Source organism: Scomber scombrus, chromosome 24, assembly GCF_963691925.1.
Source record: "Scomber scombrus chromosome 24, fScoSco1.1, whole genome shotgun sequence".
NCBI classification, from domain to species: domain Eukaryota; kingdom Metazoa; phylum Chordata; class Actinopteri; order Scombriformes; family Scombridae; genus Scomber; species Scomber scombrus.
In genome coordinates this window covers 922,820-945,177 of record NC_084993.1, presented here as the reverse complement: position 1 = coordinate 945,177, position 22,358 = coordinate 922,820, and the positions used below count along the sequence as shown (strand labels likewise).

At 38.5% G+C, this 22,358-nt stretch overlaps 2 protein-coding genes across 2 annotated transcripts in view; both read left to right on the top strand.

The window, feature by feature from the left end:
- LOC133976650 (uncharacterized) overlaps positions 1–11,728 on the top strand; it is a 28,358-nt gene extending 16,630 nt beyond the window's left edge. The window contains exons 8-18 of the mRNA XM_062414910.1: positions 3–176; positions 826–999; positions 1,318–1,364; positions 1,498–2,047; positions 6,088–6,332; positions 6,388–8,206; positions 8,303–8,476; positions 9,811–9,984; positions 10,506–10,679; positions 10,997–11,043; positions 11,175–11,728. Of these exons, the coding sequence (XP_062270894.1) occupies positions 3–176; positions 826–999; positions 1,318–1,364; positions 1,498–2,047; positions 6,088–6,332; positions 6,388–8,206; positions 8,303–8,476; positions 9,811–9,984; positions 10,506–10,679; positions 10,997–11,043; positions 11,175–11,728 (4,132 nt within the window). The remainder of the gene's footprint in view (positions 1–2; positions 177–825; positions 1,000–1,317; positions 1,365–1,497; positions 2,048–6,087; positions 6,333–6,387; positions 8,207–8,302; positions 8,477–9,810; positions 9,985–10,505; positions 10,680–10,996; positions 11,044–11,174) is intronic.
- A 5,300-nt stretch (positions 11,729–17,028) lies between these two features.
- LOC133976649 (pro-opiomelanocortin) lies at positions 17,029–18,535 on the top strand. Its single transcript, XM_062414909.1, has 2 exons — positions 17,029–17,145; positions 17,984–18,535. Exons 1-2 carry the CDS (start codon positions 17,029–17,031, stop codon positions 18,533–18,535), a joined length of 669 nt encoding a protein of 222 aa, XP_062270893.1.
- Positions 18,536–22,358: the final 3,823 nt, after the last annotated feature.

Below are 22,358 nucleotides of genomic sequence, written 5' to 3'. Positions count from 1 at the left end.
AGGCTAGGTGACTGTAACCTCTCAGAGAGAAGCTGTGCAGCTCTGTCCTCAGTTCTCAGCTCCCAGTCCTCTAGTCTGAGAGATCTGGACCTGAGTAACAACAACCTGCAGGATTCAGGAGTGAAGCAGCTTTCTGCTGGACTGGAAAGTCCACACTGTACACTGGAAACTCTCAGGTCAGGATTAATCAACCTGTTCAAGACATGACCATTTAAAATCTGAGATTTCAGAGGATAAATATTAAACCTGTATAGGATTGTCTCTGATGATATGTTTTGTCAAACCAGTTTACTAAACTTGAGCAGTAGTGAATTACTTTCCATACAGATTTTTATTGCTTCCTTTCTTATTTCTTTTATTGATTTAATACCACCATTTTACAGATTTCTTCTAAATATGTTTAAAAACTATTATACTTGGAGAGGAGGTCCTCGAGCAGCAGTTTCAGTCTAAAGAGCAGACTAGACCTGTGGATAATGTAACATTTTAAGGCCTTGATTTTGTGTCATTTAAAAATGACTTTAACATATTAAACACGGCACAGATAACAGTAAATGTTTTTATTCTTCATTTGGCAAAGGTTTCACTCTTAATAAACACATTTAAATGTTTTTTTTTAATAATGAAAAAACAAAAAAACAATGCCACTGAATCATCTCTCAGCTGTTGACCTTTCATATCTGGCTGGATGCTCAATGTTGTGGAGCACGCTGATTTAGTTACTTTTACTGAGTTAGTTTGGAGACAGTTCGTTGTTGTGTCTGACTGCACACAGCAGTACTCTCACACTGTGTGACACATGTGTGTTTTTTTGTGTGTTTGCAGCCTGTCAGGATGTCTGATCACAGAGGAAGGCTGTGCTTCTCTGGCCTCAGCTCTGCACTCCAACCCCTCCCATCTGAGAGAGCTGGACCTGAGCTACAATCATCCAGGAGACTCAGGAGAGAAGATCCTGTCTGCTGGACTGGAGGAACCAAACTGGAGACTGGACACTCTCAGGTATGGACAGACAATGTGTGATAGAGGAGGAAGAGCTGGAAACATTTTCTTTGTCAGAGCTGATCACAGATCTCAACTGAATCTTTGACTTTTTCTCATTTCTAACTGAAGTTTCCTGTAAATGTTGAAAGTTAAACCTGATTAGATTCAATCAGGGTTTCAGAAGGATTGGGATAGTGGATTCAGATTGGATCAAAGTGTATGAAAGCCCAACCCCACATTAGAACAGAATAATAAATCAGTAGACTACAGCCATGTAACGTCCATGTTAGCATGCTGAAAGAGAACGTGCTGCTCTGACCCCCCTCCTCCTTTCAGCCTGCAGCCTGCTGGAGTCCGATGGTTGACACCAGGTCCGAGGAAGTGTAAGTGTGTTTTTCATTTCATTCATCAAACTGTGACATCACTCATACACATCCTACTGAGGATGAAGATGATGTCATCATCAGATGATAGATCAATAACTGCAGCTGTATTGTGTCACATTCTCTCCATCAGATTCCTGTGAACTCACACTGGATCCAAACACAGTGAACAAAAACCTCAAACTGTCTGACAACAACAGGAAGGTGACATTTGTGGAGGAGGATCAGTCATATCCTGATCATCCAGACAGATTTGACTCCTGGCCTCAGCTGCTGTGTAGAGATAAACTGACTGGTCGCTGTTACTGGGAGGTCGAGTGGAGAGGCGGGGTTCATATAACAGTGACTTACAGAGGAATCAGCAGAGGTGACAGTAATGACGCCTGGTTTGGAGCCAATGATCAGTCCTGGAGTCTTAACTGCTGTGGTGGTGGTTACACTGTCGCTCACAATAACATAGGGACATCCATCCCCTCCTCCTCCTACTCTTCCTCCTCCTCCTCTGTCTCTAAGAGAGTAGCAGTGTATGTGGACTGTCCTGCTGGCACTCTGTCCTTCTACAGAGTCTCCTCTGACTCACTGATCCACCTCCACACCTTCAACACTACATTCACTGAGCCTCTGTATGCTGGGTTCGGGTTCTGGTCTTCATGGTTTGAATCCTCAGTGTCTCTGTGTTCTCTGTAGGATGGAGAGTCTTTTCTTGTTTGAGAAACGTTCTCATCTCTTTTAGTACCAACCTGATGTCTCACTGGTTGTAAATATAGTTTTTAAACCCAACATGGTTTCCACATGACTGACAGTTTTATTTGTCAGTCATATATATGTATTCTTATTTGGTTTGTACACACACATACTGTTCAGACCAGTAATATGAAGTAATATCTGTATCAGCAGAACATGATGGAATACTTTAATTATGGATTAATTATCACCAGAACTATAACATTGTTGTTTTTGTGCTGAATATTTCCTTTCTTTTTGTTTGGTGGTAGTTTGATTAACCAACTAGATGAATCAGATCAATCAATCAAACTAATATCGATGATTTATACGTAGATTAATGTTTCACATATTTAAATAAATGATTAATTATCAAAATGCCAAGAAGATTGTTTCAATATTTGTTCATTACATTGGATTTGAACATTGCTTTGACTTTCCAAGTGTAAAAAACATTTTTGACATCTTTAAATAAAGTTTTTATTTTGCACTCATTAGTATTCCTCATTATTAAAATTCTCTCCTGCAACATCTATTCATTTATAGTTATTCCCAATTAAAATCAGTCTCCAGTCAACTTGGACAAACACTGCTCTCTGTCAGAAAAAGGTATAAGTAAGTTAAAAAAAATAAGGTCTCTAATAAACAAGGTACAAGTGTTGCACTGATAAAGGACCAGTTGGAAGTTTTGTGGCCATTGGTCCAATCTTCATGATAGCCAGTACATTTGAAGTGAAACCTCCACAGAAATGACTGGACACCTCAATAATTTTACCTTTGCTCATTTTTTAGAGTGTATCCCATTTCTAACTTTTAACAGTGGAGCCCTTTCTGGTCAGTTTCATATTTGATCCCAGCTGTAATTTTGTTTTACAGTTATTACATAATGCAGTAAATGTGTCATAATTTCAGTGTCAGTATAACTATCAGTGCTGTAAGTGGAGCGTTGTAGTTACTGACAGTGACCACTGGAGGGCAGTGATCATGACAGTTTCTCTGAGTCACTATGATCAGATCAATATGAAGCATCAATGTTTGTACTGATGACATCATTATTGGTATCAGTGTGGCTATCAGCAGTCATTAATATAACTCTCATAACTATTTAAGTATTTTTATCATTTAAAAACACTTAATGTAATCTGTGTTCATTAAAGCATGTAGTTTATATTTTCACCACCAGAGGACGCCAAACTCTTCATCAATGAAGAGTGATTTATTTTAATATAGATATTAGATACATTATAACTGTACTAATCAATAATTAATAAATATTCCTTTAGAAAAGTGTTTATCCAATTCAGACTCAATAATCTATTAACAGTTCTGTCTCTGCTATTATAACAATTAACAGAATAAATCCATGTAATTCTTTAACTTGAAGTTGAATATTGAACATTTTGTACATTTGTAGATCTGATTTTGTGGATTTGATCATTAAACCATAAACAAAAATAAAAGGTGCAGGTCTGAGTCGAATCGTAATGATCTAAAACAAATGGCAGCTTCACTAATGCAAGCAACTAAATAAAATAGCATGTGCACCAGTTAGTGGTTACTCACAAATTGTTGAGTAGAAACATGGCGAGGATGAGGATGGAGCGATGAGTGACGTCACAGGCTGGCGGGGAACGACTGTCCGGGAGGCGTTTATTATTCCATCAAGTCCAGGGAGGGTTTCCTGATCCTGAGTCAAACGAATGAGAGAATCAAAGTAAATACAGCTGTGAAGACATTCTTTAAAATCATTTCAGTTTGAACATCTTTAGTGGTCAGATTTTTATGTTGGCCTCAAGAAAACTTAAGTAATTTTTTCTGACCCCACTGGCAGATTTTCTTGCTTGAAATCATCAGATTTCACGAGTATAAAGAATATTTATTAACGTTTCATGGCAGGGAGTTTTTGCACTAGATGTAAGGAAGTGATTTTACCCACAGATTACTGGAAACATCAGCAAGTAACAGCAAAACAGCAAAAATACAGGATCTGAATACAGGATTTTTCACTGACAGCAATAATACAGCGCATGATCTATGACCAAGCATTTTAACATTTCCCAAATTCACACAAGTGTCAGGGATATTAAGTCCTGCAGGGCTGCGATAGGTCAGCAGCAACAGGAAGTGGTCCCTGCAAACTGCAGAGCAGCACATCTGGTTTGTGGGTGTCGACAGACCAGATGGTGACGATCACCTCCAACCAATCAGGTGCATCCGTATGTGTATATGTATTTGACCGTTCAGTTTCAGGATGATTGATCCTTTCATCAGTTCTGATTGTCAACAGATCGTCGCTCTCAACCTGCAGCAGAGTCTCTACTTCCTGTGTGAGTATTCTTCTTACATTTGACTGTATGTGAGGGATTAGCTGCTAACTGACCAATCAGAGTAAATTCAGCTGTAGAGAAAATTCTTTATCATTTCAGTTTGAGTCTCTTTAGTTTGCTGTTTTGATGCGTTTCTGTTTAACATTAGTCTGAGTGTCCATCTCACACTGAAGTTTACTCACAGTCACAACAACAGTTTGACTTTATTCGTCTCTTCAAGCAAACATGTTTACGTTTACACAGCAAGAATAAATCTGACAAAGTAAAATCCTTCTATTCAACAAACAAATACATAATCCAAACAACTGTTATCCAAGTATTCCAAAGGTTAAAATTAACAAAAAAGCTGCATCGAGCCAAACTAACAGCAGGTCGACCCGCTTCCTTCACTAACTGCTGACTCACACATTTTTTACATCTGACCTCTGACTGAAGTTATAATATCTTATTTTAGGGTTAGGGTTAGATTAAACCTTATTTCTTCACATCAAAGAACAATACTTCTGTCAGGCACCATCTGCTCTATAGATTATTAGCTTTTTTGAAGGTAACTTCTTAATTTTTCTCAGTATTCAGTCTGTTTTTCAGCTCAAAATGACAAGAAACCAGTCCGAAAGGTGGTTTAAAAGAGGTTTAGACACATACACGGAGGCAACTTTACAGACAAATAATCTGGTTTCAATCATCTTTAACTTGAATTTCTGACAGTTTGTTTCTTATATAAGGCCAAAAAGGCTTAAATCTCATTTTAAAAAATAGTTTTAAGGTTAGATGATGTTTGATAATGGATAGATTTTCTTGTTAGTTTCAAGAAAACTTCCCAAGACATTTTTTTAACTTGGCTCTAACAGAGTTCAGTATGTGAAGGCATCAGACAGTTTACAGGAAGGTCAAAGGTCAGGAGGTTTCTTTGCACTGTGGAAAAGAGGATGTCGGGTTAAACGGAGCCGAGGAGCCAAAGAGCTCAGACAGACTGATTTAGGGAAGAAGTAACAAAGATTCACTTCTTCTTCATCTTTTTATTGGTTTAATCTGGCAGACGAAGTTCAAGGAAACTAAATAAGTAAATAAAAATCATCTGAGCTGTTTTCTAACTTAAACGATGAAAAGAAGAGAAAGCCGCCATAGGATAAAAACATCAACCTGTCACTGTTTGACCAGAACAAGATCAGCATCATGTTGGAAAGAGATCAGCTGAGCTCATTTCATAAAGAAACCAGGAAGTTGGAAACCACAGTTGAAAAGTTGGAAACTCCACTAGTTTGAAACTCACATGCTTGGAAGTACATTGGCCTACAGACTGTGGTGAAACTTTAAAACACTCAGCTAATTTTCAAATTTGTTTCTGTGTTGTTTTACCTGTTGTACCCTTGAATCAATGTAAGTCCGAAGTGAGGGCTTTTACAGCAGTTTTCAGTCTTATCAGTGCGTGACATCATTAGACAGAGGCTACAGCAATGATTTTTTAAGTCCCACAGTTTTTACTATTCATGCACATACCAAACCTCTCTCTAAAACTGTAAATATATTTCCTACAGGAGGTTTAGTTTCTGAGATCTAAAACTGATCTAAAGTTACCCTGAATCCAGGGACTTCACTTTAACATGTGATAGACTGAAGCTCAATCATTCTGAGTAAAAGAGTATTACTGAACTACAAGGTGTTGTTTTCAGGGAGATGGAGAAGCCTGTGGAGTTGGAGTTGCTTGAAATATTGGAGGATTTGCCAAAAGAGCAACTGAAATACTTCCAGTGGTTCCTGCAGAAGGAAGCGTTACTGGATGGATTTTCAGCTATCAAAAAGAGACACATGGAGGATGCAGACAGGCTGACGACAGTGGATCTGATGGTGCAGATGTACGGTGAAGGCACTCTAGAGGTGACAAGGATCGTTTTAAAGAAGATCAGCAGGAATAAAGGTCAGTAAGAGGAAATTAGTTTGTTGTGTATCCAGACTGTGGTGTTCAGTTTCAGTTCGCCGTCAACTGTTGTTTCTTCTTTCAGAGACTCTTGTCAAATATCAACAAACATTCAAAATCAAACTGAAGAAAAGATTTCAGAGAGTGTTTGAAGGAATTCCAAAAGCAGGACAGTCGGTTCTTCTGAATCAGATCTACACACCGCTCTACATCACAGAGGGAGGATCTGCAGAAGTCAATGATGAACATGAAGTCAGACAGATTGAAACAGCATCCAGGAAACCAGACAGACCAGAAACACCAATCAGACAAGAAGACATCTTTAAAGCCTCACCTGGAAGAGATGAACCAATCAGAACAGTGATGACAAAGGGAGTGGCTGGCATTGGGAAAACAGTCTTAACACAGAAGTTCATTCTGGACTGGGCTGAAGACAAAGCCAACCAGGACATACACTTCATATTTCCATTCGCTTTCAGAGAGCTGAATGTGCTGAAAGAGAAAAAGTACAGCTTGGTGGAACTTGTTCATCACTTCTTTACTGAAACCAAAGAAGCAGGAATCTGCAGGTTTGAAGAGTTCCAGGTTGTGTTCATCTTTGACGGTCTGGATGAGTGTCGACTTCCTCTGGACTTCCACAACACTGAGATCCTGACTGATGTTACAGAGTCCACCTCAGTGGATGTGCTGCTGACAAACCTCATCAGGGGGAAACTGCTTCCCTCTGCTCGCCTCTGGATAACCACACGACCTGCAGCAGCCAATCAGATCCCTCCTCAGTGCATTGGCATGGTGACAGAGGTCAGAGGGTTCACTAACCCACAGAAGGAGGAGTACTTCAGGAGGAGATTCGGAGATGAGGAGCAGGCCAGAACCATCATCTCCCACCTCAAGACATCACAAAGCCTCCACATCATGTGCCACATCCCAGTCTTCTGCTGGATCACTGCTACAGTTCTGCAGACCATGAAGAGCGGTGAGAGTGAAAAGCTGCCAAAGACCCTGACGGAGATGTACCTCCGCCTTGTGGTGGTTCAGTCCAAACTGAAGAACATCAAGTATGATGGAGGAGCTGAGACAGGTCTAACATTGAATGAAGAAGACAAGAAGTTGATTCTTGTTCTGGCAAAACTGGCTTTTGAGCATCTTCAGAAAGGCAACCTGATCTTCTATGAATCAGACCTGACAGAGTGTGGCATCGATATCAGAGCAGCCTCAGTGTACTCAGGAGTGTTCACAGAGGTCTTTAAAGTGGAGGACTGTGGAATGTTTGAAGAAAAGGTGTTCTGCTTCATCCATCTGAGCATTCAAGAGTTTCTGGCTGCTCTTCATGTCCATCTGACATTCATCAAGTTTGGAGTCAATCTGCTGACAGGAGAACAAACATCATGGTGGTCTGAAGTGTTCATAGACAAATCAACACGTTTCTACCAGAGTGCCGTGGACGAGGCCTTAAAGAGTCCAAATGGACACCTGGACTTGTTCCTCCGCTTCCTCCTGGGTCTTTCACTGCAGACCAATCAGACTCTCCTGCGGGGTCTGATACAGACGGGAAGTAGCTCACAGACCAATCAGAAAACAGTCGAGTACATCAAGAAGAAGATCGGTGAGAATCTGTCTGCAGAGAGAAGCATCAATCTGTTCCACTGTCTGAATGAACTGAATGATCGTTCACTAGTGGAGGAGATCCAACAGTCCCTGAGATCAGGAAGTCTCTCCAGAGATAAACTGTCTCCTGCTCAGTGGTCAGCTCTGGTCTTCATCTTACTGTCATCAGAAAAAGATCTGGACGTGTTTGACCTGAAGAAATACTCTGCTTCAGAGGAGGCTCTTCTGATGCTGCTGCCAGTGGTCAAAGTCTCCAACAAAGCTCTGTAATAGTTTCGAGTTTTGGCCATTTTAGAATAATTTCAATGTGCAGTTATTGATTTAAATGGAAATAACTTTTCTGTCAATCATTTCCACTACAGGCTGAGTGACTGTAACCTCTCAGAGAGAAGCTGTGCAGCTCTGTCCTCAGTTCTCAGCTCCCAGTCCTCTAGTCTGAGAGAGCTGGACCTGAGTAACAACAACCTGCAGGATTCAGGAGTGAAGCAGCTTTCTGTTGGACTGGAGAGTCCACACTGTACACTGAAAACTCTAAGGTCAGATATAGATTACAGCTCGACTTTGATGAGTTGAAATAAAACAGATATGATGTCTGGCTAATCCACAGAAGTTTGTAGATGTTGTGATTCAGATTACTGGATGTTTGTTTTCTTCTTCAACCACAATGAACCGTTTTATCATCACTCTGCTTCAAATAAACAAAGCAGAATTTCTGCCAGTCCTTCAATAAAATTATATAACACCTAATATACCAACTCCTCACTGGTTACCATACAGATATGGAGCTTATATTTTGGTGTAACTGAGCAAATTTAAAGTGTTACGTTGCTGTAACATTTGGCCCAAAGATAAAATGCAGGTCACTCCGTTCCCTGTTAGACTGAGATCTGTGTTTATCCTCTGTGTCCTTAAATCTAGATTAAACATAAAAGCCAGTTCAATTTAAATACAAAGATTATTTGTCGTCTTTATTATTGTTATTCCTCTACAGGCTGAGTGGCTGTAACATCTCAGAGGGAAGCTGTAAAGCTCTGTCCAATGTTCTCAGCTCCCAGTCCTCTATTCTGAGAGATCTGGACCTGAGTAACAATAACCTGCAGGATTCAGGAGTGGAGCAGCTGTATGTTGGACTGGAGAGTCCACACTGTGAACTGGGAACTCTCAGGTCAGATCAAGTTATTTTGTCTTTGAGATATTTCTCTAAACTATAATGTTAATGGAATTTAATCAGCCTTTCTAATGTTAAGATTTCTAAATTGCAAATGCTTAACACCGGTAAAGAAAATGTTTGTATTTTCCGGCTTATTGTTCTTTGATTTAGTTTCATATACTGTACTGCACACATTTATTAAATCTGGCAAAGATAGAAAAAAAGATTTTTGCTTTGATCATATGTGACTTTGATCATATGGTATTCTGTTGCATTAAACCATTACATCCTTACATTTAGAATAGAAAAGCAAAGATTTTAACCAAAGCTTGGAAGGGAATGAATATGTTGGACCTCATACGCCACATGCACGAGACAAAAGCAGGCTGGCACGCATTCATAAAGCCTGGCTGACTAAAACATAGACTTGGGCTCCCATCATACACTCAACTCACACCCAGGTGCAAAATCCGTCAGATTAATACATTCAGTTCCCATTGCATAAGACCATGCTTCTCAACCATGACGTAACCAAGGGTATAAACACATGTTGCTGGATCTGAAGTCCATTGTGCAACCCAATGTTCTCCCCTTTCCTGCAGAAGTAAAGAAGTCAACCTGAGAACCAAACCTGCCCCCAACCAAGTCCCAACACAAATCCTGCATCACCAAAAGTCCAGTCGGTTTTATTCATCTTCTTGTTCATTATTTCCTCTCCAGGTTGAGTTTGTGTAACCTCTCAAAGGGAAGCTGTGCAACTCTGTCCTCAGTTCTCAGCTCCCAGTCCTCTAGTCTGAGAGATCTGGACCTGAGTAACAACAACCTGCAGGATTCAGGAGTGAAGCAGCTTTCTGCTGGACTGGAGAATCCACACTGTACACTGAAATCTCTCAGGTCAGAATTCAAGATTCTCTTTACTTATATGATTTGCCAAACCAACTTTTAATCAACTCAGCAGTAGTTAATTGCTTTCCATGCAGATTTTTATTTTTATTTTTAGTTTTAGTTTCCATGATTAAATTATTAAATATAACCAATTATTTTACAGATTTCTTCTCGATGTGTTTAAAACTGTTGTACTTGGACAGTCAAGTATTCACAGGGGGTTCTTCAAGCACCATTTTTAGGCTAAAGAGAAGTCTATCTGGGGGATTCTTTGATGAACCAAGGAGAAGTCACATTTTATATCAGGAGGCTCTCTTTAAAAAAAACAACAAAACAACTTTAACATACCAAATCTAACAAGTGCACATAGCAATCTACTAACAGTACATCTTTATTCTTCCTTTTGGAAAAATCTTAATACATTTAAATGTTTTTTTAACATTAAGATCATAATGACGTAAAAACTCCTTGATTCGGCTCATCGTTGAGTTAGTTTAGTCCGACATGTGTGTTGTTTTGTGTGTTTGCAGCCTGTCAGGATGTCTGATCACAGAGGAAGGCTGTGCTTCTCTGGCCTCAGCTCTGCGCTCCAACCCCTCCCATCTGAGAGAGCTGGACCTGAGCTACAATCATCCAGGAGACTCAGGAAAGAAGATCCTGTCTGCTGGACTGGAGGATCCACACTGGAGACTGGACACTCTCAGGTAAGGACAGACAATGTGTGATAGAGGAGGAAGAGCTGGAAACATTTTCTCTGTCAGAGCTGATCACAGATCTCAACTGAATCTTTGACTTTTTCTGTTTTCTAACTGAAGTTTTCTTGAAAAAGGTGAAAGTTAAACCTGATTTGATTCAATCAGGGTTTCAGAAGGATTGGGATAGTGGATTCAGATTGGATCAAAGTCTATCAAAGCCCAACCCCACATTAGAACAGAATAATAAAATAAGACTAGAGCCATGTAACGTCCATGTTAGCATGCTGAAAGAGAACGTGCTGCTCTGACCCCCCTCCTCCTTTCAGCCTGCAGCCTGCTGGAGTCCGATGGTTGACACCAGGTCTGAGGAAGTGTAAGTGTGTTTTTCATTTCATTCATCAAACTGTGACATCACTCATTCACATCCTACTGAGGATGAATATTATGTCATCATCAAACAGATGATAGATCAATAACTGTATTGTGTCTCGTTCTCTCCATCAGATTCCTGTGAACTCACACTGGATCCAAACACAATGAACAATAATCTCACACTGTCTGACAACAACAGGAATGTGACACATGTGTGGGAGGATCAGTCATATCCTGATCATCCAGACAGATTTGAGGACTGTCCTCAGCTGCTGTGTAGAGATGAACTTACTGGTCGCTGTTACTGGGAGGTCGAATGGAGAGGAAATGTTTCTGTATCAGTGAGTTACAGAGGAACCAGCAGGAGTGGAGACAGTGTTGACTGTGAGTTTGGAAAGAATGATCAGTCCTGGAGTCTTAACTGCTCAAACAAAAGTTACTCCGTCTGTCACAACGACACTGGAACATCCATACCCTCCTCCTCCTCCTCTTCCTCCTCCTCCTCCTCTGGCTCTAACAGAGTAGCAGTGTATGTGGACTGTCCTGCTGGCACTCTGTCCTTCTACAGAGTCTCCTCTGACTCACTGATCCACCTCCACACCTTCAACACCACATTCACTGAACCTCTGTATGCTGGGTTTGGAGTCTGGCCTGACTGGTCCAGTTCAGTGTCTCTGTGTTCCTAGTTGGAGGGAGGGTCTCCTCCTGTTCTTCCTCCTGCTTCTTAGCCATTTGATCACCATTGCTGCTGTTTATCCTGAACATGGGAGGGTTCCTCTGTGTCTGCCAGTGTTAAGCTTTCCTGCTTTAGCGCCCAGACTGAAGCAGGGGGGAGATTGTTGTGCTGAAGTCGTCCGTAACTTCGGCGGCATTGATGTGATTTTAAAATGATCGATAAATGAGTTGCTGACTGGGTAAATTCAAGTGAACGCATCTTCAAATTGGAACAACTTGTAAAGTCAGCGAACATTTTCGTACAAGATATTTACACAGAAACAAACCATATAATCATCTTCAAATGAAACATGAAACATAAGTGCACAAATCAACAACAAAGACATGACAAAACACAAAAACTATACTGTCGTGTTTTTTTGAGGATTCAAAAATATTTAAGGATTCATTTTAACACTAGTTTAAGAAATCCTGTTTTCTTTTGTGATTTACATTATTTTTGAAAATAGTTTTGTAAATACAGTAGCTTGATTTTTGTATTTTTGTTAATAAAAAGGAAAATAAACCATGTCTGATCTCAGAAGCTCAGCAGGGTCGGACCTGGTTAATACTTGGATGGGAGACCAGGCGAATACCAGGCGCTGTCAGCCTTTAGATTAAAAAAATATAATTTCCTCTTTTCCATTTCAACCATTTGAGTTTTTGTTTTTTATTCTTCACACAAGAAAAATAATGTACAGAGCAGGTGGGGAGTTCCGGTCCTCTGAAATGATCCAACGTGGAAGTAACTTAAAACTGCATTCTATCAAAAGGCCACCAGGGGGCGACCGTTTTGGTGTCAAAAGGACTTCCGTCTCTATACAAGTCAATGGAGAATTCACCAACTTCTCACTTGATTTCTAAACTCAGTAAACGTTTTCAAAATGTGTTTATGGTCTCAATCGCTAGTTTAAAGCCTTCTTCAATGCAGTATGATGTTCATTTGGGACATTTTGGCCTCCCTGACTTTATATGTGATGATAAAGCAGGGTATGCATTAGGGCGTGGCTACGTGGTGATTGACAGGTTGATTGGTTCACATGTTTGGTTGTAGTTTATTGAAACCATTTGTTTATGATTTTGCTTTTTTTGTTCTTTTATCTTTCAAATTGACTGTATTTACATGTTTTTGGGGTAAATGGACATTAATTAATCCTAAATACTATTATTACACTTAATTGTTTTTGGATGTGGAAATTAAAAAACACAAAATGTTACATTTCATAAAGAATTTTGTAATTTCTATTCATCCCTGAAATGTTTTTCATTATGTTTTATTATGTATGTAAGAAAAAATGAAATCAAAATTTAATCTGACAATTATCCTTCTGATCTAAAAACACATTTTTTGAATTTTTTAATATTTGTATTTTATGTTTTTAATATGTTTTGTATTGTATTGTCCTTATTTATTTACTCTATTTCATTTGCTGTGCCAGTTTAGCTCTGTCTCCACCTTTAGATATATGTATTATATATATACACATTTACATATAAATTACAATCTGTTTACAAAGCCATTCATGAGTCTTCTTCTACATATTAAACCAACACATCCTGAGCTTATTTTTTATCAAATTTAAGGCATTTTATGTAATTTTCACCATCTACATTTACCTGTTAATAATTTGATCCATTTTCTGATTTAGTTATTCTGAAAGCTTTCCGCAGTAGTGGAGCTAAAATTTGCATTCATTGAAGGTTTTTGATCGGAGTAAAACAAATATGAACATTAGAATAACGGTGACAGCATTTTCATGTAATTGTTAGAAACAGAAAAGACAGATTGAATTGAACGACTGCAGCTGAGGAATAAAGTGCATCCACTTCGGACAATGTGTCATTAAAACGTCTTTGCATTGAGTCCGGCTCGTCTGACTTTTGCTTCATCATGCCATTATCTCTTCCTTCCTGAACATACGTGTGTGTGTGTGTGTGTGTGTGTGTGTGTGTGTGTGTGTGTGTGTGTGTGTGTGTTGTTTGTAATGGATTGAATGGAGGCTCAAGGTTGTGACAGCAGACTAATGGGTTTATATTTACCTGCTTGCCTCCCGATGCTGCTCAATTTGTTCCATTAGATAAACAACAAAAAATACCCTTTTAGAGAAATGACATTACTACGAGTCACTGACATCAAGTACTGAAGCTTCAGTTCAGAAATAGCTGTGACAGAAAACATTTTATATAATCTATACGTCCAAAGCCTCAGTTTTATAATATTTCATCTATTTGACACCAGTTACTCTGATGGACATGAGGTGAATGAAGAGCTTTCATCAGCACAGAATGACTTAATTAAAATTAGTTTGTGTCCAGAAACAACATGACACCTTAATAATTAGTCTACTTTAATGTTTCTACAGACTAAATGTAATGTATTTAAAAATGTAATGAACAAAATAAGAAATAATATTATTATGTCTGGGTACAAATTAAATTGGTTTCAACACAGAGTAATCTAATTGGACATTTTAAAATAAACTTTGATTATTCTCTTCTTTGACTTCTAAAGGAGTCATCTGATGGACTAGAGCCTTAATGAAAGGGTTCTGATGGACTAGAGCCTTAATGAAAGGGTTCTGATGGACTAGAGCCTTAAAGAGAGGCTCCTGATGGACTAGAGCCTTAAAGAGAAGCTTCTGATGAATGTAGAGCTTTAAACAGAGGATTCTAATCAACATAGAGGCTTAAAGAGAAGCTTTTGATGGACATAGAGTCTTAAACAAAGGCTCCTTAAGGACATGGAGCTCTAAAGAGAAGCTCCTGATACATTTAGAGCCTTTAAAGAGAAGCTCCTGATGAATGTAGAGCTTTAAATAAAGGCTCTGGGTTAATGAAGAGCCTTTAAGAGACGCTTCTAATCAACATAGAGGCTTAAAGAGAAGCTTTTGATGGACATAGAGCCTTAATGGAAGGCTCTTTATGGACATAGAACTTTAAAGAGAAGCTCCTGATGAATGTAGAGTCTTAAACAAAAGCTTTTTATGGACATAGAGCCTTAAAGAGAGGCTCCTGACGAATATAGAGCTTTAAAGAGAAGCTTTTGATGGACATAGAGTCTTAAACAAAGGCTCCTTAAGGACATAGAGCTCTAAAGAGAAGCTCCTGATGAATATAGAGCTTTAAAGATAGGCTTCTGATAGTCATAAAGCCTTAAAGAGAAGCTCCTGATGGACATAGAGCTTTTAAAGAGCGGCCTCTGAAGTATGTAGAGCTTTAGAGAGAGTTCTCTGATGGATATAAACCCTTAACGTAAACTTCTTAGTTGACATACGGCCTCAAACAGAAGCTCCTGGTGAAAATAAAATAATTTAATTCAAAGTGTTGACAGGATTCAACCTTTAAAGAAGTTTCCAGGTGGACATAGAGCCTTAAAACTTGCATCATAACCTTCACCTTTCCCCATCGGTCCGTTAAATAAGATAAACCCTGTGCAGACACGGAGGGTTTCAGACAAAAGGAGCGACGCTGCAGCAGGTGTGTGTGTGTGTAACGTTACACCTTAAACCCCGCAGGTTTGAATCCCGTCTTCCCTCCGCTGACGACATGCCGGTTTGGTGTTAATCTGCCAAATCTGCCGGCTGACATTTAACAACACAAGAGCAGCAGAGAGGCATTAATTCAGATTTATACGGTGTGTGTTTCGCTTACGTTACGGGAAAATCCTTTCATCATTGTCAGAGGGTTTTTATTCTATTTTATTTTATTAATTTCTTCATTTTAAGTCCAACTAAAGAGTGATTTGGTTGGTTTTTGGTCCAATTAGTAGCAAAACCATGAAAAGGTAAATACAAAACCATTACATCATCAAAATTCCTTTTAAAATGGCAAAAAATAGAAATAAGCAAGAATGAATAAACATTTTCAATCAATATATGCTTAAAAGTTCAGCCTTTAGAGTTACAGAGTTTCCATTGGATACTCTCTGTGTGTGTGTGTGTGTGTGTGTGTGTGTGTGTGTGTGTGTGTGTGTGTGTGTGTGTTTGTGTGTGTGTGTCAGGGAGGAGGAAGTGGGGGATGACATTTCATTGATTGTCCATTTTCATGCAGGAGTGTGTGTTTATGGGCATGAATGAATGTTGGTGACGTCGTTGTGTGTGTGTGTGTGTGTGTGTGTGTGTGTGTGTGTGTGTGTGTGTGTGTGTGTGTGTGTGTGTGTGTGTGTGTGTGTGTGTGTCCTTGGCTGACAGAATATAAAAGTTGGCCGAGGGGCCGCAGTGACAGAACAGGAGAGGAACAACGAAGTCTCCAGCAGACGAGAGAACAGCAGCAATAAGAGAAAGAAGAAGAAGAAGAGACAAAGAGACAGTTTGGTGAGAATCTTTATTTTAATGTGTTTTTTACGGTTATTTATGTATTTTTTGTTGTATTTAATGTGTTTTATTATTATCATTGGTGGTAGCAGTAGTAGTTTTAATATTACATCTAATCTAAGGACAGATTTATGGTATAAAAGACAAGATGAAGTAATTTAAAACAGAAGAAATTACATAAAATAAAGTTTAACTGCAAAGAAAACTAATTAAATGTCATGTAAGGATTAAATTACCCTAAATAATATATATATATTACAATAAGATAACATACAATTACATGGGAATTTAAAAAAATATCAATTTAAAGCCTAAATATATTATACTAAATATAAATATTTATATAAAAAACTAAATTAATTCCTTGTTAAATATTAATGTGTTCAAATCCTGCTAACTCCTACATACAGGTATTTACTCTTTATTTACTATAAATATCTGTATATGTGTTATCTTGAATAATAATATATAAATATATATTAATTAATCACATTACAAACATATATTAATATAAGTTTACTGTATATATATTAAGTATATTATAGTTATAATACATATTGATTGAACTATAAGTAATATAATTAATATAATGCAGTATAATATATAATAACCTCAGAATTGATGGATAGAAGAAAAAAATAAATGATGTTTTTTTATAAAATAATATTGAAAAATATATTGATAAATATTTATGTAGACTACATATTATTGTTTAGTGGGTTTATATCATATATTGTTCATTTATTATGTGAAACACTGCTACTTTAAACTAGTTTTATGTATATTGTATTTATTAACATGATATGATATTATGTATGTTTTATTTTTAAAGTATAAAACAAAGATAAAAATACTAAAACCCATAAATGACTTAAAGATCTTTTAATCTCTGTTTGCTTCACTGTGATTTCTATCTTAATATCTCTCTGTGTGTCTGTCTGTGATTGGCCGACAGGAGAATGTGTCCTGTGTGGCTATTGGTTGCTGTGGTGGTTGTGGGCGGGGCCAGAGAAGCTGTCAGTCAATGCTGGGAGCATCCAAGCTGCCAGGAGCTGAACTCTGAAAGCAGCATGATGGTAATATATTATATTATATTATATTATAGAATATTATATTATATTATATTATATTATATTATATTATATTTTATTATATCATATTATATTATATTATATTATATTATATTATGTTATGTTATGTTATGTTATGTTATGTTATGTCATGTTATGTTATATTTTATTTTATTTTATTTTTTATTTTATTTTATTTTATTTTATATTTTATTTTATTTTATTTTATTTTATTTTATATTATATTATATTATATTATATTATATTATATTATATTATATCATATTATATTATAGAATATTATATTATATTATATGATATGATATTATATTATATTATGTTATAGTATATTATATTATATCATATTATATCATATTATATTATAGTATATTTTATTCTATTATATTTTATTTTATATTATATTATATTATATTATATTATGTTATATTATATTTTATATTATATTATATTATATTATATTATATTTTATTATATTTTATTATATTTTATTTTATTGTATTTTATATTATATTATATTATATTATATTATATTATATTATATTATATATAACTCCTACAGCAGGATTCATTACAACGCTTTGCATTAAAAAATAATAATGTTTAATCAGCAAAGACTCGAATGTAACAGACTTTCATCTCTTGTAATGTCAATGCTTCTTCATTCATAACCCAAATGTAATGTTATCCTTTTAGCAGATGTGAAGATACAACCCATGTTTAATAAATCTGATGTATTTATTTCACATTAAAGAGTAAAATAAGGAAACTTTCATTAATAAAAACTAAAGTTATTGATCGTGTTTCCTACCTTTTCCTCCTGCAGGAATGCATCCAGCTCTGTCACTCCGACCTCACCGCTGAGAAGCCCGTCGTCCCCGGCAACGCCCATCTGCAACCTCCGCCTCCTCCAGACCCCTCCTCTTCCTCCTCCTTCATCCTCCCTCCCTCCTCCTCCTCCTCCTCTCCTCAGGCCAAGCGCTCTTACTCCATGGAGCACTTCCGCTGGGGGAAGCCGGTCGGCCGGAAGCGCCGCCCCGTCAAAGTCTACACATCCAACGGCGTGGAGGAGGAGTCCGCTGAGGTTTTCCCCGGAGAGATGAGGAGGCGGGAGCTGGCCAATGAGCTGCTGGCAGCGGCAGAGGAGGAGGAGAAGGCTCAGGAGATGCTGGCGCAGGAGGAGGAGGAGGAGGAGCAGAAGCAGCTCCTCCAGGAGAAGAAAGATGGAACCTACAAGATGAAGCACTTTCGCTGGAGCGGCCCGCCGGCCAGCAAACGCTACGGAGGCTTCATGAAGAGCTGGGACGAACGCAGCCAGAGACCGCTGCTCACGCTGTTCAAAAACGTCATCAACAAAGATGGACAGCAGCAGGTGTGAGGAGGAGGAGAGGAGGAGAGGAGGAGAGGAGGAGGAGAGGAGGAGAGGAGGAGAGAGAAAGGCAGAGGTAGAAGGAGTAGAAAACTTTTTACACAGCTAATCAGCGAAGAGTTCTCATTGGCCGGAGAAGTTTGTTAGCAGACAACCTGGTGACCAATAAAAAGCTCTGAAACTGCTTTTCTGTAACTTGATCCTGAATGACTGACGGAGAGAAAAAGAGAGAGAGAGCGTGAGAAAGATGTTTTGATATTTATTGATTAATGTAAATAACTGTAAATTATATTAAAACAAAGTTATTTGCAAGCAAAAGAAAAAAAAATGTGTTTCTGAAATTCTATCAATCACAACATGCACCACTTTAATACAACTTACTATTATATATATATATAATAAAACTTCATATTAATTAGTACTTAAGAACATTTAGGATTGAATTCTACACATAACGTCTTTACACCAGACAAAAGACACCAGTGCTACACACAGTTTGAGCTCCATGATGCCTCCGTCCTCGACTTCCACAAACTCTTCACTAAACTAATGAATATAAATTAACCCTTTGCTGAGCTCAGGACTCTCAGTTATGATCCATTCTAGCAAAGTAAATATGCAGCTTTCAATGATAATGTGTCCTTTATTTCTCTCAGAAGTACGATAACTCTTCTGATCATTTTAAATACTCACTTGTACATGAAGTATTCTGTATTTGAATCACAAGAAACAGCCTGAAGTCACGTTGAGTCTGAAACATAAATGAAGGAAACTGGGCTTTGAAAATTGGGGGTAGCCTAAAAAAACAGCTGCATCTCTCAAACAGAAAGTGGGACCCTTAAAAACTAACGAGGAAGACAAGTACTAAAAGTTAAAGAAGGTTCGCCCCTAAATAACTAACTGGGCTCTTAAAAAATAAGGAAATATCATGAAATACAAACCTCAAAAGAAAGTGAATCCCTACAAAAATGAAACTCAAAAGAAGCTGGGACCCTAAAAAGCTGAGTGGGCTCCTGAGGTAAGCAAAACAAGGCAGGGTCACAAAAAGGACAACCCCAAAAGAAAGTAGGGTTGTCACAGATTAATGACTGTAAATGTCCCAATAAGCAATAAAGCTTAAAAACCAAATGTCCCCGTAAGTAACAAAACTTGAAGAAATGTCCCCACATGTAATTAAGATGATACATGAACCTGTGTTTCAAAAAAGAAGGTTTTGGCCCCAAATATAAAGCTGGGTTATAAAGGAAGACAAACCCTAAAAGTTAAAGAAGTTTAGCCCTTTAAAAACAACTGGGCTCCTAAAAAGTAAAGAAATATCATGAAATATAAACCTCAAAATAAAGTGAATCCCTACAAAAAGAAGATGGGATCCCCAAAAAACCAACCAGGCTCCTAAAGTAAGGAACAATCCAAAAAACAAGGTTGTGGTCGTAAAAAGGAAAACTCCCAAAAGAAGGTCGGTTATTGCCCCAATAAGCAACAAAGCTTAAAAACCAAATGTCCCCGTAAGTCACAAAACTTGGTCCCCAGATGTCAACAATGTCCCCACATGTTAAACATGACATGAAGGAGGTTAGGCCGTAAAAGTAAGGCTGGGTCAAAAAAAGGAAGACAACCCTGAAAAGTTAAAGAAGGTTCGCCCCTAAATAACAAACTGTGCTCCTAAAACCAACCTCAAAATAAAGTGTAACCCAAAAAAGGAGAAGGTCCCCCCAAAAAACTAGAAAAAGTAAATGTCCCAATAATCAATAGAGCTTTAAAAAGAAAAAGAAACGTCCCCGTAAGTAACAAAACCTGGAAAAACGTCCCCAGATGTAATAAAGATGATACATTAACCTGTGTTTCTAAAAGGAAGGAAGAGGAAGGAAAAAGAAGGAGGGAAGTTGCCCCAAAAATAAAGCTGGGTGAAAAAAAGGAAGACAAGCCCTAAAAGTTAAAGAAGTTTAACTCTTAAATAACTTCCTGTGCTCCTAAAACCAATAAAAATAAAGTGAAGCTCTGATGTTAAGACCGGCTCACCTGAGAGGACAACCCTGCTGATCTGTCTCACTGCAAGAGACACAATGACAACATCTGTGAATAAATAAATGACATCATCTTAATGCAGCTCATGAACAAATGAAATGAATCAATAACAAAACAAGTTCAAACATTTTTATTAACTCTTAAATCTTCTTCCAAATATACAGATTTACCTCCAGTGATGAAACTGAAGGAGCAAAAAGAGACGAATCTCTCACACGAAGGACAGGAAGCAGAAATCAATTTAAACATTTTATAACATTAAACATCTAAACTAACCTTTAGAGCTGATGTGACTCTACCTCATTCTTTCCTTTCCTCACTTCCTCTCTTTCCTGCCAACAAGGAGTACACATCTTCATCATCATCATCATCATCATCATGTTTTTAACCTTCCTGTCGTCCTCCCGGGTCAAATTGACCCCGTGTCTTCTGACTGTTCCTTCTTTCCTTCCTTCCTTCCTCTTTCTTTAATTTTTCCTTCGTTCTTCCCCTCCATCCTCTTTCCATACTTCCTTCCTTCCATCCTTCCTCCTTTCCTTCCTTCCTTCCTTCTCTCGTTACTTCCTTCCTCTATTCGTCACTCCCTCCTTACTCCTTTCCTTCCTTCCTTCTGTCATTACTTTCTTCCTCTTTTCTTCCCTCCTTCCTTCCTTACTCCCTCCATCCCTCTTTCCTTCCTCCTTCCGTCCCTCCTTCCTCCTTTCCTTCCTTCCTCCCTCCCTCCTTACTCCTTTCCTTCCTTCCTTACTCCCCTCCCTCCCTCCTTACTCCTTTCCTTCCTTACTTCCTTCCTCCTTTCCTCCCTCCTTACTCCTTTCCTTCCTTCCTTCCTTACTCCGTCCATCCCTCTTTCCTTCCTCCCTCCCTCCCTCCTTACTCCTTTCCTTCCTTCCTTCCTTACTCCCTCCCTCCTTACTCCTTTCCTTCCTTCCTTCCTTACTCCCTCCATCCCTCCTTCCTTACTCCATCCATCCCTCTTTCCTCCCTCCCTCCTTACTCCTTTCCTTCCTTCCTTCCTTCCTTACTCCCTCCCTCCTTACTCCTTTCCTTCCTTCCTTCCTTACTCCCTCCATCCCTCCTTCCTTACTCCATCCATCCCTCTTTCCTCCCTCCCTCCTTACTCCTTTGCTTCCTTCCTTCCTCCCTTCCTTCCTTCCTTCCTTCCTTCCTTTCCTCCTGTCCTTCCTTGACCTGAGGACAACATGTGTTTAATGTTTAATAGACACAAAGGTCGGGGAACTTCATCTCGTAAATCGGTGTCGAGCGAGGCGGCGACTGTCCAGACGGAGACGGAGGAGGACGAATAATCAACTCAAAGACCTGATTGAGTTTAGACTGAAGAGAAGACGTCTGCAGAGAGAGAGAGGGAGGGAGAGAGAGAGAGAGAGAGAGAGGGAGAGAGAGAGAGAGGGGGAGAGAGAGAGAGAGAGAGAGAGAGAGAGAGAGAGAGAGGGAGAGAGAGAGAGAGAGAGAGAGAGAGAGAGAGAGAGAGAGAGAGAGAGAGAGAGAGAGGAGGGAGAGAGAGAGAGAGGGGAGAGAGAGAGAGAGAGAGAGAGAGGGAGGGAGAGAGGAGAGAGAGAGACAGAGAGAGAGAGAGAGAGAGAGGGAGGGAGAGAGAGAGAGAGGGGGAGAGAGAGAGAGAGAGAGAGAGAGAGAGAGAGAGAGAGAGAGAGAGATTTATTAAAGCAACTTTATTAAGGAGACAGTATGTAAAGCAGAGTTTCACATTTCCTTCTTTCAAGTACTTCAAACTGTACTACAGTAGAGTACAAGTACCTCTAACTGTACTACAGTAAAGTATAAGTAC

What these genes read in the sequence shown, in the direction of transcription:
- LOC133976649 (XM_062414909.1), top strand. Translation starts at nt 17,029, where the DNA reads ATGTGTCCTGTGTGGCTATTGGTTGCTGTGGTGGTTGTGGGCGGGGCC. An exon ending in ACTCTGAAAGCAGCATGATG is followed by an intron (nt 17,146 to 17,983) that starts GTAATATATTAT and finishes TTCCTCCTGCAG; the next exon opens with GAATGCATCCAGCTCTGTCA.